Source organism: Lathamus discolor, chromosome 17, assembly GCF_037157495.1.
Source record: "Lathamus discolor isolate bLatDis1 chromosome 17, bLatDis1.hap1, whole genome shotgun sequence".
NCBI classification, from domain to species: Eukaryota; Metazoa; Chordata; class Aves; order Psittaciformes; family Psittacidae; genus Lathamus; species Lathamus discolor.
Genome location: NC_088900.1, coordinates 4,080,101 through 4,096,760, shown reverse-complemented (window position 1 = coordinate 4,096,760; position 16,660 = coordinate 4,080,101). Strand labels below are relative to the sequence as shown.

Here is a 16,660-nt window from a genome sequence, read left to right as displayed (position 1 = left end):
TCTTGGAGCTCAGGAGAAAGGGAAGTCTAGCATCAGGACACAACACCTTCCACGACCTCCCATGAGAGCATATTCAGCAAGGAATAGCAAAAGCAAAACAGAATACAAACCATCTACCACCCTTGGCATTCTAGCCTATCTCTCCCCTCATAGGGGAGCACATTAGGTTACCACTAGTAGAGTCTGCTCCGCATGAAAGCCTCACAGGAAACCAAGAGCCAAGTATTTACCATACCTCAACTATTACGCATGTACAGTTGTTGAGCATTCATACGGGAGCCTAAGTCAGGCAACGGTGGCAGAGGGCCCAACTCATTCCAGTACTGATCTACACCAAAATGAGAGCACTCCTTTAAGCCCAAGCGATCTACCCTCTCAGCAGTTCTTGTCTTTAACATCAAGAACCAAAGGTAGTTCCAGAGATTAGTGGCAAGGATGATTAAGTACTAAATAATAAACTAAAGCAGATAGACCTTCACATCCCCACATCAATACTGCATACTCATTACATACATACAAAATGCTAACAGATTGCATCTACTAACCTATGAGGAAAGAAACATCATGCCTTAATAAAAAAAAATCTGTGCACCTGTGAGCAGGGATCCCGCTTTATAAAGCTGTATGTGGGTAAATAACTTCTATCATTACCTGGGTAGCAAATGATGGATAAGGAGGATAGATAAGCTGTCGGCATCCCTTACAAAAATCATATCGTATCATCTATATAGACCCCTGGAGTACCCAACGTGGTACAGATCATCATGCTTTTGTACAAGGGCAAAGTACAGGGAAACTCCTGCCCCTGAGAAATGGCTTCTTTCTGCTCTTTCACCTTGAACAGAACTGTATCATAGGCAAGCCAAGCTCTTACAGGCCATCTTTGCTGTTTAATGAAAAGAAACAGCCTCTCTTCTGCTCTATCAACCAACCAACAGCTTTTAGAGAACCAGCAGGTAAATAAGCCTTAACATTATCCAGGCTGGTACAAACTAGCCACTGATATAGAACATTGTGTAGGCTGGAGTTTCCGGATGAGAAAAGCAGCCAGCCTTCATCAGACCTGAAGCTTTACAGACAGCATCGAGTCCTAAAAGCATTTGTTTATTCACTTGGATGCTTACTGTATGCTAATGGTCACAGAGCTATTGCTTTTGCTCAGGGGCATGTGAGCAACACATGCATCACTGGAACAAGTCAGCTGGTGCACAGTTTGCTCTCAACTACCAGCTTTCCTGGGAAAACCCTGCCATACAAACAGGCACAATCTGGCCACATCATGGGGTAAAGCTTACTGGACTCCAAAATACCTATCAAACTGCTACATAACAATTTAACTAGAAAGAGGGAGTGACTGGAAGCAAACTGCATTCACCCCTCTGGTGGGAACCACATGCGATGCAGCCACCTTTTCCAGGTGGATATTAGGAACCTATGTACTTAAGAGCGTGCCCTTGCTCCTACTAGATGTATGGCACACTGACCACATTGGGGATCTCTGTTACAATAATGTTTAATTGGATTCTAATGAAGTCAATCAGCTGGACACTTTGAGCACCATCACTGTCGCTTAGCCCTGAGACAGGGCTTGGTGGAAAAAACACTGGACAAAACACTTCAGCCTTTTCTCTATTACAATAGCCCTGCTGCCTTTAAACAAACTCAGTACAGTAAATAACATTACAAACAGCAATGTCATAATAAAACAGCAGCAAGAAAGAGCCAGTGCTCTGGATGACCAAGCATGAAGCAGAAGAAAGTAGACAGGCAGTATCTATCTGCTTTACATAAAGGCAGCTTCCTGCCCTGTATTTCAGAACAGGGTTCCACATGCCTTGAGGCACAGTAAGGTTCACACCACAGTACCAGCTGCCAGTCTCCTTCACATTAATGCCACAGCATCCTTTAGGTTCATCACTCTGTGATTAACTCCCTACAGATTCTGCCCTCTCTGTGTTGTTTCCATGCCTGCTGAGTTTTGAGAGCCTGATGATGATCTTTGCATTCTACAAGCCCAGAGGCTCAGCACAGTCACTGGCAAGCTGTCTGGGTTTTTTCCTTTGGACTAGAAAGGGGAAAATTCCATTCAGAAACATAGTGTTTCCCACTGTGAAACATTAAGAGCCTGCTACATGTGAAGAAAGAGGTGCCATGCTGGCTCTGGTATGCTAATGCCACCTAATCCATCAACCTCTTCAGCTTCTTTGCAGTCATGCTTCAAAACCATAACCAGGGTTAAGGCAGAAATGTCTCAATGATGAATTAGCAGAGAGCTGTCACAGCCATGGAGATACCATGTGCGCAAGAATGGACGAAGTTTTCCTATGCATTTGTACTGGAACATGTCTTGGCCTCTGTCTCAAACACACTCACCACCAATGAATCCAAATTAAATCCTTCAGCTGAAAAGCCATCCTTCAGGCTTGAGCTTTGTGATAGGGCATGTACATTATCTTCCCTGCTTGCTAAGCTATAACCGAGTCATTACTTGTATCACCACACTAAGTGAAAATAAGTAATATTCATCAACCAAGAGGTGTCCTTCAATGGTAACTTCATAACAGAAGGATTATCAAATCCTTCATGGCATGCATTTATTGACAAAAGTTCCCCAAAACTAATTGGGGTGGATTAGTATAATATTAGTGTCCTATAAGCACTTAAGCAACACAGGCAGTGAGTCAGTCTAGCCTGTTGGGTGCAGAAACAGCAAGAGACACGTTTCTGTTCTTATGAAGTGCAGTACATACTTTCAGGCATAAATCCACACACACGCTGCATGGGGGTTCCAAAGCTACTAAAGAATAATTCCCTATGTGAAACAAGCACCAAGATTTATACAATGCACTCATGTCTCAGAGAAAACTTTAAGTGCCTGGTGTACTGTGGGTCTTCACGAAAGGTAGATTATCCCATTCTCCCATTAGAGGCTAACTACACTGTATACCCTGATGTACTGATACTTGTATACCCTGGTAGGACCTGCAGAGAGTTACATACAGTATAACTTTGTCTTTGTATGGCCACACAATAACCCCCTTGGCATTAATTTTCCGGTGTTGACAAGCTCTTGGACTTCTTCACTGATTATGTGTCCCCTTTTGAGCCAAAGGACTGAGTGACTTTTAACTCTAGAAAGGAACCAAGAACTGACACCTTGACATGCAGACCCACCTACTAGGCACAAGGACTATTGTCCTCACAGTCTCCTGGTATCAGATGCAGAACGGATGACAGTGCAGGTTGCACATAAGGATTAGGCCATCATCAGCAAGTCCCATCAACTACATTACCCATTCCAGCCAATAGGTGAGGACAAAGTCCCAGGGAGAAGCACTCCAAGACTTCTAGGGGAACAACAGACCCTCCTTATGTATTCTGGACATGCTCCTCTTGGAAGCAGGGAAGGGGAAGTGTCCAAAAACATACCTGCTCTCACTGCATTCCTTCTTCTCTCTCACACGCAGCCACTTCCGAAGGAGGAAGCGCTTGCGCCGTGGGGAAGCACTGGGTGTGGAGCAGTTGGACCAGGGTGTGTCCTCATCGCTGGAAGGGGTGATTTCAATGGATGGGAGCTGCAGGTATTCCTTGCTGGAGGATGGATCCTGATACCTGCAGGCCTCCAGGCTCTGCTCCTGCACGTTCTTCATCCTCCTCATCTTGAAGCGCCTCCTGCGCAGGGTTGGGGTGGAGGAGCTGGACCAGGCAGAGCCCCCCTCCACCACCTGCTGCTCTGGGACTTGCAGTGCTGGGAGCTGCAGGGTTTCTGTCATGTTGGCAGCTGGCATCAGTTGCCCTTTCTCCTTCTGCTCCCACCCCCAAGCACTCTAGCTCTGATCCCGGCGTAAACCACACCACGACACTGCGGCTTGCCTTCCTCCTCCCTCACCCGGTCCAGCACTGCCCTCCCTCTCAAGCAGGAAGCCTCATGTTCTTCACGTGCTTTCATTTAACACACAGCGGGGTGGGGATGTTCGGGACAGACATGCCACAAGGGAAGCCAGTGCCAAATTGTTCTCCTCTCTACAAAACAAAGTCCCTCCCCTGCCCCGTCTCTCTCCTAGCAGGTTTAGCACCGAGACGAAGGTTGCCAGCAACGGCTTGGCTCACTTTCAGCTTCTTCCCCCCCCAATCCCCCTTTGCCTTCTGTCTTCTTTGCCTAATGTTGGCTCAGGAAAGCAAATCTCCTGGGGCTGTGCTAGGAAACTCAGCTTTGGTCTTCTCAAGAGACGAAGCAAGTATGGAGTGGAGCGGCGTGGAGCTGTGAGGAGGTCAGAGAGAGAAACAGAGGGAGGGAAGCAACAACACTAGATAAAAATCAGGAGAAAGAGGAGCAGGAGCAGCATGTTCTTTTCCTGTAGCCAGTAAAACATATGCAGGCAGCTGTTGCAAGTGGAACCGCACTCTTAATCCCAAGGGACAGGGTTTATATTACCAAATATGCTGCTGCTGCAAATCAACCGAATGGAAAAGGCTAAGACTGCAATAATAGCCCTCCGCAGAAGGCAATTGGACAGGCTTTCTCCTTGTCCCACCTTCCTGCTCAGCCAGCCCAGCCCATGGAGGGAGGGAGCAAGCCAACTTGGACTTTCAGCCTTCTTTCACAACTAGGTGGGGGGTTTTTAGTCCCCATTGACTGCTCACAGAGAGGAAAAGGGATTGAGGAAAAGCTATAAAGCAGTAGCAGCATGTGGCACCAGGACTGGGGGGCTGGTCGGCAGCTTTATGGCTCAGGTTCACATATGAGTGAAAGCTGGTTCAGTTCTTGGAGAGCAATGCTGCTTCCAAAATGACAGTGGGTGATGGATGGTCTCAGGTCCAGGAACCAACAAAGACACCACATAAAGACAAGCAGACATGCAGAACAGATTTGAGACCAGGAGAAGGACGCACACTAAAACAGAAGACTCCCAGGCATTTAATATGCTAAGGAATCTCTACCGAGAGTCAGGCACTGTGAAGAGAAGCAGCCTCAGGACAAGAACCAGTGTGATATTCTCCATCAAGACCCGCTGAATGAAGCTGTATGTTCAGGTGGAAAAGTGACATAACTTTTATTCTCTAAGGAAGTGACTAGAATTCAGCTGCACGCATTTCAAGTGTGCTCTCAGGAAAAACAAGCATCCCTAAATCCCAGCTTCAGCTTTCATTGTTCAACAGCCTGAACCTTTAAAAAAATATTAGTTTAAGGTTAGAAAATATTTGTCAACCCAAAGCAAAATAGTTGTCCTTGTATGGGCTGCCTTGGTTGTGTTTGAAAATAAACTTCCCAAGGACTTTGAACATCAAAATCTGCCATCTAGGACACAGATAACTAAGGACATCAGATAAAGATTCATAACAGCAGGACAAGGGGGAAGGAAGCATTTCAATAGTATGTTGTATTGAGGTTTTTTAGTCCTTATTCTACTATATTCTAGTTTGCTGTACTGTCCTTTTTGCTCTGCTCATCCTGTAAGTTAATAGCTTGAGCAACTCTTCAAATCTATTTCTGGAGCTCCCGTCACCTTGGTGTCAATGCATCAGGTGCACACACAATCGAAATGCCTTCTATATTTTTATAGAAGTGGGTGTTTGTAAAGTAACAACTTATTCAATTCCGAGAAATTAATATCTACAGATTAGTCAAAATGCCAGCATTCCGTAACTGAGACTCGCACAAGTATCTGTGCATCCTCTCTGCCTCTCAAGGGCTGATACCTTTCCTCCTCTGCGACAAATCTGTTCATGGCAACAAGCGGCTGAAGGACTCAGGGTTTCTATCACGTCAGCACACATCTAGAAGCCTGCACATAACATTACTGGCTAGCTGTTAACACAGGAATTTAACTGTTGTCTTCTCACGGCATGTGGGAATCCAAACCCCACAATGTAATTCCTAAATCAGCTTGTGCAGCTTCAGGAGAAAGGCTTACTAGCCCTTCGGAGGCTATCATAAGCAAGTTTGGCTTCATATATTAATGAGCCTGATCTCCTACAGGACCTTTTATCAGCTACATAAGATACTCAATTATAGATACAAGTGCAAATAAGAAGGGTCAAAGTTTGCCCTTTTCCATGATTTCTTTAGTAATTAATTGCAGAGCGGGCATTGCAAAAACCACAGACTCCCCACTGAAGTCATCTAATAAATCAAGACTCATACTACATTGCTCTGGGCAATAGAAACATTTGGTAATCACCTTTTTGAGCAAGGCAAAACTGGCCCTTTCACCAGTCTGCTTTTTGCTTGCATGGCCATGCCAGTAAAATTTCTTCACCCTAGCCTCACTGAGCACTGGAATCAACTTCAGTGAGACAGTGGATCCTTCCCCATTCCTTTTTCACACGTACAAACCTGGGGCTGTGCCGTGAGGATCCTTTCACTTAGGACAGTGTACACATGCATTGGGACTATCCCTTTAATTCCAAGTACTTCACTGGTTAGTAAGCAACACTTCTATGCACTCAAACATTCTCAGCACATTTTTGTTTAGGAGAGAGGATGCTGACCACCTGTCTGATGCTCTTAGGAAAGGGAGAAGCTATGTAATAAGAGAGACAGCTCAAACGCCTGACCCACAGAGTGAAAAATACCAACCACGATCAAGCACTATTTCGGTACAAATCATAGCAGCACCATTTGACTGCCTCTATGAGAGCCTGTGCATTGCTGCATCCTTGGTTAATGACTACTCCTGTAGCTTAATGATCTGTCTAATGACAGATTCATTAGAGCAGCAAATAGTTGTCAATGCCTCAGGTTGATGAACTGCTTTTCTCCTACTCAAACATTACCTCTTTTCCAGTGTCCAGAAGAGGACTTATAAATTAAACAAAAAAGAAAGAAAAATCCTCTGAAAAAAACTAAAAATCCCTTCCCTGAATGCACATGAACTAATTCCAGCCCAGGGTCTTTGGCAATCCTTTCCGTAATAGCTTTCCCATGTGTTTCCAGGACAGCAAAATGTCATCCCTAAAAGATGAATACAGAATACGAGATAGCACCGAGAGTACACTGTAACAGAACAACTTACTAATTAAAAGCAGTTGGTTTTAAGCACCGGAGATACATATAACTTGTTCAGAAGACTAACAAAATCGCAATATCTGACTACAGCAGCTCTGTCCGGTCAGGCAGGGAGAGCACTGCACTTACAGACTTGGACAAATTCAAGCTGTATCTTCCCGTTCAAACTTCCCTTTTCCTACAGTTCAACAGCATGTTTAACTCATTGTGCTTTCTGTGCAGAAGTGGCACAGAGAAACCTGCCATGCCCACAACACAGCAACCCCTGCTAGGTCCAAAGCCTGATTTCCAGATTGTAGAACTAATATGTTTCTTTTTCCTATGAAAATTCCACAGTATTTTTGAGTTCAAATGAAAAACAAATATTTATCTGGGTTTACTTCTGCATTCCAGCAGTCTTCTGCAATAACAGTCATGTTATCTTTGGAACCAGAGCACTTCCTTACACCGGGGCTTCAGCCATCCTTTGCTCTTTGTATATTACATTAGAGTGAGGCCTGTTACAGTTTGACATACAACTTGTTGATACGTGCGAGTAGCATGGATTGGCTGATTATTCTTCCCTTCAGATCTGTCCCTTTAAATCACGGACTACCAACCAGCAGTCGCTATCATTTGAACACACAGAGTCCATTTTATTTTGGCTCTGTGATACCGGATACCTGCAGGTGTTGTTCTCTGAAACCCAAGCGCTGCTACAAAACAGATGACAAGTTTCACAGGCTGCAAGGCAACAAATACCAGCAACAGGCTGCTAGCCCAGTATATCACAAAGCAAGATGGAGCCACTCCTGTGGACCATATATTCCCCAGTTCTTCCCTGCTCGGTAAAACACTTACTTCCATCACCTACTCCACAAGCAGCCCAGTTCAGAAAGCAGCACTGCACTTCCTTGAACAACCACAGATCTCAATTACTTGGGTTAAACACTGCCTCAACATCTCTTCACCTCCCAGAAAACACACTGTGAAGGAAAACAAACACATTTTTACCCTGAAGGGCTGAGGATGTTCCTTCCATGCCACCTGAACAAAGAACAGAACCATTTTCATTGTAGTTTGACCAATAACAACAGAATTACTTTCAATCAAGACTCCAGTCAGTGAGAAATCAGCTTTTGGATAAATTGCATAAACTGGTATAAGATTATAAAGTATTTGTCACTTTGGTACTCAAAAATCAAAACCATACACAGCACGCTACAGAAGGATACCCGATCCGAAAACTAGAAGCAGTAACTCTTAGCTCCTACCAGAATCACATGCATGTTGCCAACAACATGGGTGACAAGAGAAAGGAGTTGCAATAGGCTTAGCCATGTTATATCCAATCTCTCCTACCAAAACCAAACTACACTTGTGGAATCTGTATGTTGTATTACATATTGGTTGCTGGCAATACTTGAAGAGGCCTGTCTCTAACAGGGCTTTCTGCTTAGAGGTTAAACCTAAAACCCTTCCCTTCCAAAAGGGATAATTCTTACGTCAGCAATAACCATTATAGATGTCTGTCTGTGAATTCTTACCAAGCATCACACTTAACCAGGCATTTAAATTTTGACCTACACAGTAGCAGTTCCCCAATTCTTCAGATACCAGCCAGAATTCCAGGAATTGTCAAACCTGATTCAAAAAAGCACAGCATATTCTGTATTTTTTCAGCATCAAGACGATGCTTTCATGGTTAATTTCTTCAGGTACTGCTCTTCCTCCAAATTGAAGGGGACGGTGGAGCCAAAGATAGCAAGCCAAATAAACTAAATCAGTGCCATGACTTTGCAGTAAGAGTTCAGCAGAAGATAACAACAGGGCAAAGGTTTCAGGACCTTTTCCTCAGCTGGAGTTTTCTTCGCTGTTTAGAACTCAAGTGAACTATTTGGCACTGCTTGTTTACACTGCTCAAGATCTCTCACTTGAGTATCACAAAGGGAAGCTCATTTCTTCTCATAAATCTAAGGTAGTGGCTCTAGGGTAGATCAATAAATACCATCCCTCATAAAATATGGGGTGATCCATTACAATGAATTTCCCTATGAGCTTGGCATTTGGTTTGTGCTATGTACATTGTACATGAAGGAAGCAAGGGACTACCCAAATTCCTTTGAATTCCTCCTCCTGTAGAGCACTCACTAACGGGTCACAGCTCACAGCACACTCCATTAACCACAGGAGAACAAGCCTCTAAGTACAAAACGTCTCTGAACAGCACATTCTTCCCTATCCAACTAAAACACCTGCTTTGCTAGGTCAGGTCAGTCAAGTTTGCTTTATTTAACCCAGACCTGCACACAGAAACATGCATAGCAGCTCAGGGACCTTAATACACTGAAAAACATCACTGAACTGTTAAGGAAGATGAAAGATTGCCTACGCAAATGTGACAAAAATCACAACTCTCATTAAAACCTTGAATATGTCCAAGTTTTATTTGCCCCAAGAGCAGCAAACTTAAGATTAAACTAAATCCTTGCTCCCCCCCACTAAATCACATGCAAGAAGCAGAGAGCTGGATTCCAAATCACACCCTAACAACTGCTCAGCACAGTAGTAATTAGGCCTTGTAGCCTTTGCGAGCAACCCAGCTGATACTCAAGCCCAAGTAGCATAAGTTGGACTCTCTACTGAAAGCAGGGGTGCACAGATGTACAGCTGAGCAGCGCTCTGCATTGCTCACCACAGCACAACAGTAATTTGGTATAATAGGATATCCACATGGATAATGCCATGGGGACACCTACCCTGAAAACCCGAAACATTTTGCTTGACTGTGATATGTTTCAGTAAGAACTGAACTCAGAGCCCAGACACCTGAATCTCAGACTCCTACAATAAATGCAGTGCCCTTCCTATAAGTAGGGGTTGTGCAGATCTGCTTCCCACCCGAGCCTTTCTTATAGCTCAGAAAGCAAAACAGAGGATACTTCAGCAAGTATTGCATTGTCCCTTCTGGGATGGCCTCACTCCAGTTAAAACTTGTATCTGGCTAAAAGCAGTGCTTCCTGACTCAAAACGTGCATGCTGTTTTCATGACTTGATATAGGAAATACAGGAATCTAAACCTGAGCCTAACAAGAAGAAATTATTGTTTTACCTGTAAACCATTGCTTTGTACCAACAGCATGTTTGGAAGTGGAATAGCCTTAAATGTTTCTGTCTTCTGTTTAGGACAACTAAAACCAATCCCAAACCAGCAGCCTTCCCTGAAGGGGGCCTATAGGGATGCTGGGGAGGGACTCTTCATCAGGGACTGCAGTGACAGGACAAAGGGTAACAGGTTAAAACTTAAACAGGGGAAGTTTAGATTGGATCTAAGGAGGAAATTCTTTCCTGTTAGGGTGGTGAGGCACTGGAATGGGTTGCCCAGGGAGGTTGTGAGTGCTCCATCCCTGGCAGTGTTCAAGGCCAGGTTGGATGAAGCCTTGTGTGGGATGGTTTAGTGTGAGGTGTCCCTGCCCATGGCAGGGGGGTTGGAACTGGATGATCTTGAGGTCCTTTCCAACTCTATTCTATGATTCTCCCTCCTTTTTCCTTAAGGAATATCAAGAGAAGAACATTTCTTTGTCTTACAAAAACACCAAGGAAAGCAATGCCTGCCAAAAGAGCTTTTTCTCTAGTCTTATCTGCACAATGCCAAATGGAAACCACCACAACTAGCTCTGTACTCCTAAGAGCCACTAAACTGACAGTAGGACAGTGGTAAATTCATTTTATAATAAGCACACAGAAATTGCTTTATAAATACCATTCCTGTCCACCTCAATTATCCACAACTGCAGCAGCAAGGCTGATGAAGCCCATTCCTTCAACAAGGCAAATGCCTGAGGACAACTGTCATTTTTCTTCATGATATCTGGAAAAGAGCTATTTAGAGAACACTTCATGGACAATTGAAAAATGCTTCTTCCAGCTGGCTTTGCCATTCACACTTATAATCCCGCACTTGCTGTTATGGAAATGAAGCCAGCGTTTCTGGCTTTGTGAAATGAAATGCATTTGTTCCCCCCAGCACATATTCAAGATACACATATCATACGATACAGACACAGATTTCTCTCCATCGATGTGCATTACGTGCCATAAATGCGTTTGACGAGTTAAATATTCACAGACTACAAAACTCACACCCATGTTTCTTGCTTGCATATACAGAGCACATACAAGACAATGTATGTACCACATCTACAGCACCAGTAGGTAAGGGACTACAGTAAATAAGTATTGGAGAGTTCTATACACTGAGATCACAAAGCACTGTCACATGCAGTGTCACAAAGTAGACGCACCCTTTTTCATGGGTAAGTAGAACACATTCAGTATGTCCCTCAGGCAGAGGTTCTACCTGAGAACGCATCTGTAGGTGTGAAACAACTGATAAATGCCTCCACAATACACTAAGGAATGGAGCAGATGTCCTAGATGCTAGAGACATTAAAAGTCAAGAACCACCCTCCCAGTTACATCTCCCCAGCAGCAATCTGGTACTGCATTTCATGTGCACAGGCTAGCGATGCCTTTGCTGCTGCAGCAGGTTACACTGCTAACATAGGTTGTAAATAAGCTAAATATACACACACAATTCCAAGTGTCAGAGCCTCTCACTGACCTAGTTCCAAACAGTTGCTGAGGATCATCGGGCTAATGGTCACCTTTTAATGAAATAGCTTAGAACTGAGAGGTTTTGATGCAATCACCTGCATCCTGCATTTTCCCTCTGAATTATCGTTGTTAAGCTCTTGTGAGGCTCCTGGGGAAAGTAAGGTCAAGCTCTGCAGAGGCATTCAATCAAGGTCAGAGTCAAGTGCTTTGAGAGGAAACATACACTAAGGATGCCCTGACAGTGCTCTATTTCATCTATCCCCAGAGCTACAAGCACCAGTAATGACCACAAACTGAAGAACTTCTTTCCTTTGCTTTTCAATTAAAAGGTAACAATAAAAGCAAACAAGCAACACTTCAGCTCTTTGGGGCTTTAAGTAATGCTGAACAAACATAATTCCTATTTTTATATATACACCAGGATTTTAACTCAGCAAGCATGTTAGATTCGAGTACCACCAAGAGGTTTTACCCACCATGTGAGGTTTGGACCCCATATCACCTTTTCTACCCTTTAAACAGTCTCTCAAATTGGATTCTCTCAATTGGATCCTCTCACAGGATTGCAACCAGTGTAACAGTTTCCTGTAAGCACGATTATCCAAAAAGGCTTTATTTTGCCTTAAAGCCCATGTGATGAGGCAATTGTTGCTGAGACTGGATCTCAGGGTTTCTGCAACACAACCCTACTCTTCTTTTGTCCTTCAGAGAAAGCCATTTCATGTCTCAGTATCCTTTCAGATAAAATTGAGATTAAGAGAGCTGTCTGATGTTACAACTGCCCAAGTTTAATTTAAGAAAGTACATCAGTCACATGGTGATCTTCAAAAGACAGTCAAAACGTCCGGGAGACTTCAGGGTTCATCTGAGCTACAAGAGCTGAAAACTCCATGTCCTGTCACCAACAAGAGCAAGAGAAAACAAGCATCCGATTCAAGGTGGTGAATAGAAGGAGAAGTTTGTTATTGCTCCTTTCTGATCGCAGCTACAGCCTGCATTGGAATCCAACTGCTCGTGAACTAGAAAATCGGCTTAGCTGAAAATGAATAACTCCTGAGTATGACAGTCTTTTCCCCCACCCCCTTTATTAAATTTGGGCACTAATATTTGCCGAGCTTTAATTCTCAGCCATCATCTTGAGTTCTATTATATGTGATGCCAATTTCTCTCCTACCATGACTGAACCGCAACTTAGAAGTGGTGAACAACAGGAAAACAGTCTCTAATGTAATTCCGACTACTTTATAATGCACCCGCTGCTGTTTGTCTCTGCTTTTTGTTTACAGCTCCTACCACGTTTCATAACCGCTGCCACATGCTTTCTATAATCTCCAGGCACGGGTGAGTTCCAAAATGCAAGGACACAAATATATCTTCAAATTCCTTCTTAAACCAAGGGCCGAGATGACTGCAATGTGATACTACTGCGTGCAGTGCTGTCTACATGAAGAAGAGAAACAGATAACCTGAAGAAAAAAGCTATACACAACACAAAAGATACAAGCTTCTTGCAACAGGGGCTACATGATTTCTCCTTCATCCAACTAAACAGGCTTGTATTTGTCACCTAATTCAATTTTGGAAAAGACAGCATCCTACATTCACATTACAAACCTGTGTCTCCCCACTTGAGCTGTGATTGAAGTGGGGCATCCACGATGGATCAACCCGAGGTTTCTTGAATGTGTCCCTAAACCAAGATGCATTTTACGCTTGGTCCGGGTTCCTGTTCCTGCATTCCAAAGCACACAGCCCCGCAGAGTCTCTCAAGACCGAGTATGGCAGAAGGGACCCTTCACCAGCAGACCCCTGCTGCTCTCTAGCGTTCGAGAAGCTACAGGCAGGGTGACAGCCTGGCTTGTACAATACAATCAGCATGAGCTTGCTTTTCAGATGGTTCCTTGCCTCTAACACAGTTAAGTACAGGTGCACAGGAGTTACTTTTAACACAGCGTTGTATGTTGGGACTGTCGCTAAATGTTGCCAGACACATTCACCCCTGTTATTCTCTGGGGAAGAGCCCATGTATTCATAAGCCATCTGCAAAAGCATCTCAAGTGGTTGTGAACTTATGTCGGATACACTGACAAAGGAAAACAGTTGATGAGCAGGCACTAGCAGATCAAGGACCAAACTGGCATAGGATGAAGAGATACAATCAACCTGAAAGGTCCCAAGCTGGGACACTTCTCCTTCAGGCTCAGAGTTTGAAAGAATGTAGAAGGACCCAGCTAGCTGCAGACAGGCTTCGCTAGCCACTGGTACAAGATACGGTACATAGAATTTGCTGAGGAACAATTTAATCACTGGTATAAATCAATCAAGTCAAAATTACACCGGGAACGATTCAGTTCCAGGTTTTATCCTCTTCCCCCGCTACCTTCTACAGAATTCAAACCATTTGATTCCCCAAGATTGAATTCTACAGAGATCAGACCCTGAGCTGGTTCTTGTTTGGTTCGTTTTGATTGCGTTTTGTTTCGTTGGGTTTGATTTCCACATAAGGTTGTGCAGCTCATTTCAAAGACTGAACTAATAATTTACGCGCAGAACAACATGTTATTCCCAGGTTCAAACTCCAGCTCAAGTGAGGGTGCTGAGGAAAAGCCAATTCCCACAGACAATGCCACTACCTTTGGAACAGAACTGGAAGGCAGAAACGGATGAAATCTTTGAACCGTGAACTCCGTTTGCAAAGTTCTGCCTCTTTGTTACAAAATTATTCAGCCCAGACTCAGCATCTGAGTCAATAACCTCTGCAGGAATGAATACGTCGTGCCTTGCTGAATCTTTTCCTTAGTTATAAAAGTATCTGCCATTCATCCCTGCCTGCGCAATTTCACTCCCACTTCCTCCCAGCCAACTAGTATTGCGTACAAGCAACCAGTGATGCTTATTAATGTTTTAAATTGTGTTTCTGGGCCTCTCATCAGGTTGCTGAGGACTGAACCACACAATGCCGCCTTTATCAAGTTGTAATAAAAACACCCAGACTAAATGGTGAGTAAAAAGCCCCTGTAAGTAAAAGCTCAGTGAGGCGTGAGATAAACGTCTTTAATACACTGGAATATGGCAATTACCTACTTTGGGTGAATCAGTGTCCCTGATGTGAATAACATCTAGTAATTAAATCTAAGGCGCAGAGCTTAAGTGGCTGATTTGGATCTAAAATAACCAATAGGCTCTATAATTAGACATAGTTAAAAGGTATTGATAGCAGTAGGACAACTGTCAACTGCCCAATGCAATCCTGAAGAGTTCTCAGAGTAGAGCATTTGATTTAAATACTAAGTGTGCACCAAGCAAGCAGCAAACCTCTTTCCATTTATCTAGGACAGAGCCTGAACGCTTGCAAACCTTCCTTCCCTTCCAGTACAACTTAGTTTGCCCCCAAAGACGATTGCAAGTTTCATTTCAGACATAAGACTGAACCTGTCACACCTTCAGTCTTAATATAAAGGTGCGAAATGTTCACATCCCTGTGTTTAAGTCATCCCTTGATTTAAGCATGTTGGAAAGCAGTTCATGAGCTTTCAAGCATTTGCTTAGACCACTATACAGTTACCATTAGAATCCCAGTGTGAGTTTGCAATAGCAAATTAAGCTTTCATCTCCTGTACAACACAGGTAATTAATACTCCTACTTAACAAAACTAAGGCGTAGAGGGTGAAGTGATTTGTCTGTACTCACATACTTTGTTCCTGCAGTCATAGTTACACAGGATCTTCAGGTAGTCCTTGAATGTTAGAAAACAGGCACCACCTGTCAGTGAAATTTGTACTCCTGTACCAAGCAGGCTTTTGGGATAAGAATAATTGCTCATGTACCTTTTACCAGGCACTGCGCTCAGAGGGATGATGTGCTGCTGTATGAAAGCTGTTGCTCCTTTTTTTCCAGACTTAGACCGTCAGACAAAGCAGGTATACAAATATCTACACAAAGAGCTGTGTGCCTGAGACATGAAAATACATCTCCTAACAGCTCAGATCAAAACCATCGGCCCACTTAGTCTAAACTACAGAGCACTTAATAATGAGGCAGAAGCCCAGACAGATGGATGAGCAGGCTGAGTTTTTCCCCCTCAAGAAGTGAGGATTCAATAGCATCTGCTCAAGACATCCAGAAGGTTTCTGTCACACAAATAAAAATAATCATCATCTGTCAGTCTCAAATCACTGCAGCAAACTCACATGGATGAAGCACTGAGATTCGCAGCTCTAGGAAAATCAGCCCTTCTCCAGAGGAGCTGCACCAAACTTGCGAACATACAAGTCAGCACTGCCCTAGGAGCAGGGAACCTACATCTCAAGGCACTGCTGGCTGGTCTTTCCCACATAAAACTCTAAGGCAGCTTCAGGGAGATGAGGTATTTGCTGAAGTGAGCAGTGGAAACTATCAGCGATGTGTCGAGTGGCCCTTGTTGCACTACGTGGAAGATTAGGGATTTCCTCTCCAAGTTTCATGCAAGCATTGTATGCAGCATCCTCAACTATTAAGTGACAAATGTGACACATTCCAACCAAGGCTGATCAATTCACTTAGGTCAAAATGACAGCTGAAACCAGTTCTCCAAAGATTGCCACACCAAGACCACTTCTGATACTCAATGACATATGCATCCTCTTACAATTTATGTGATCTGCTTATTAGGGGCCAGCAAGAACCCCTGAAAGCATAGGTTTTATGCACAGCTCTGTCTTTGCTTACAGTACATCCTTGGTCAAATATTTGCCATAGGCCTCTAATGTAGAAAAGGATACTTCCCAGGGAAATAACTTCAGCTATCCAGAACAAAACTAACCTAAGCTAGCTATACTACAAAGGAGACCCAGATCCCTTATTTCCACTCAAACAGGCCACTGATGAGCTAAAAGATGTGAACACCAATTTGAGTAACAGCAAAAGGCTTGCATGAAACTCACGCCTTTGAGATCCCTCCACGCTTTTCTGACCACCTCCATCTGTCTCAACTCCTCTCACCACCTACCTTATTTTTGAAGGTTAACAGCATCTAACACTCATAAATACAATTTACTACAGACTAATATTTATAG

General features: G+C 43.7%; 1 protein-coding gene across 4 annotated transcripts in view; it reads right to left on the bottom strand.

Moving 5' to 3' along the window:
• The window catches only part of GRAMD1B (GRAM domain containing 1B), a 129,318-nt gene that overhangs the window by 75,566 nt on the left and 37,092 nt on the right, over positions 1–16,660 (bottom strand). For 2 of the 4 annotated variants that reach the window (XM_065697342.1, XM_065697343.1), the window contains exon 1: positions 3,430–4,385. The exons of the other annotated variants lie outside the window; for them this stretch is intronic. In XM_065697342.1, the coding sequence (XP_065553414.1) occupies positions 3,430–3,788 (359 nt within the window). In that variant the 5' untranslated portion in view covers positions 3,789–4,385. Of the gene's footprint in view, positions 1–3,429; positions 4,386–16,660 lie in introns of those variants that run through there. 4 annotated transcript variants of the gene reach the window in all.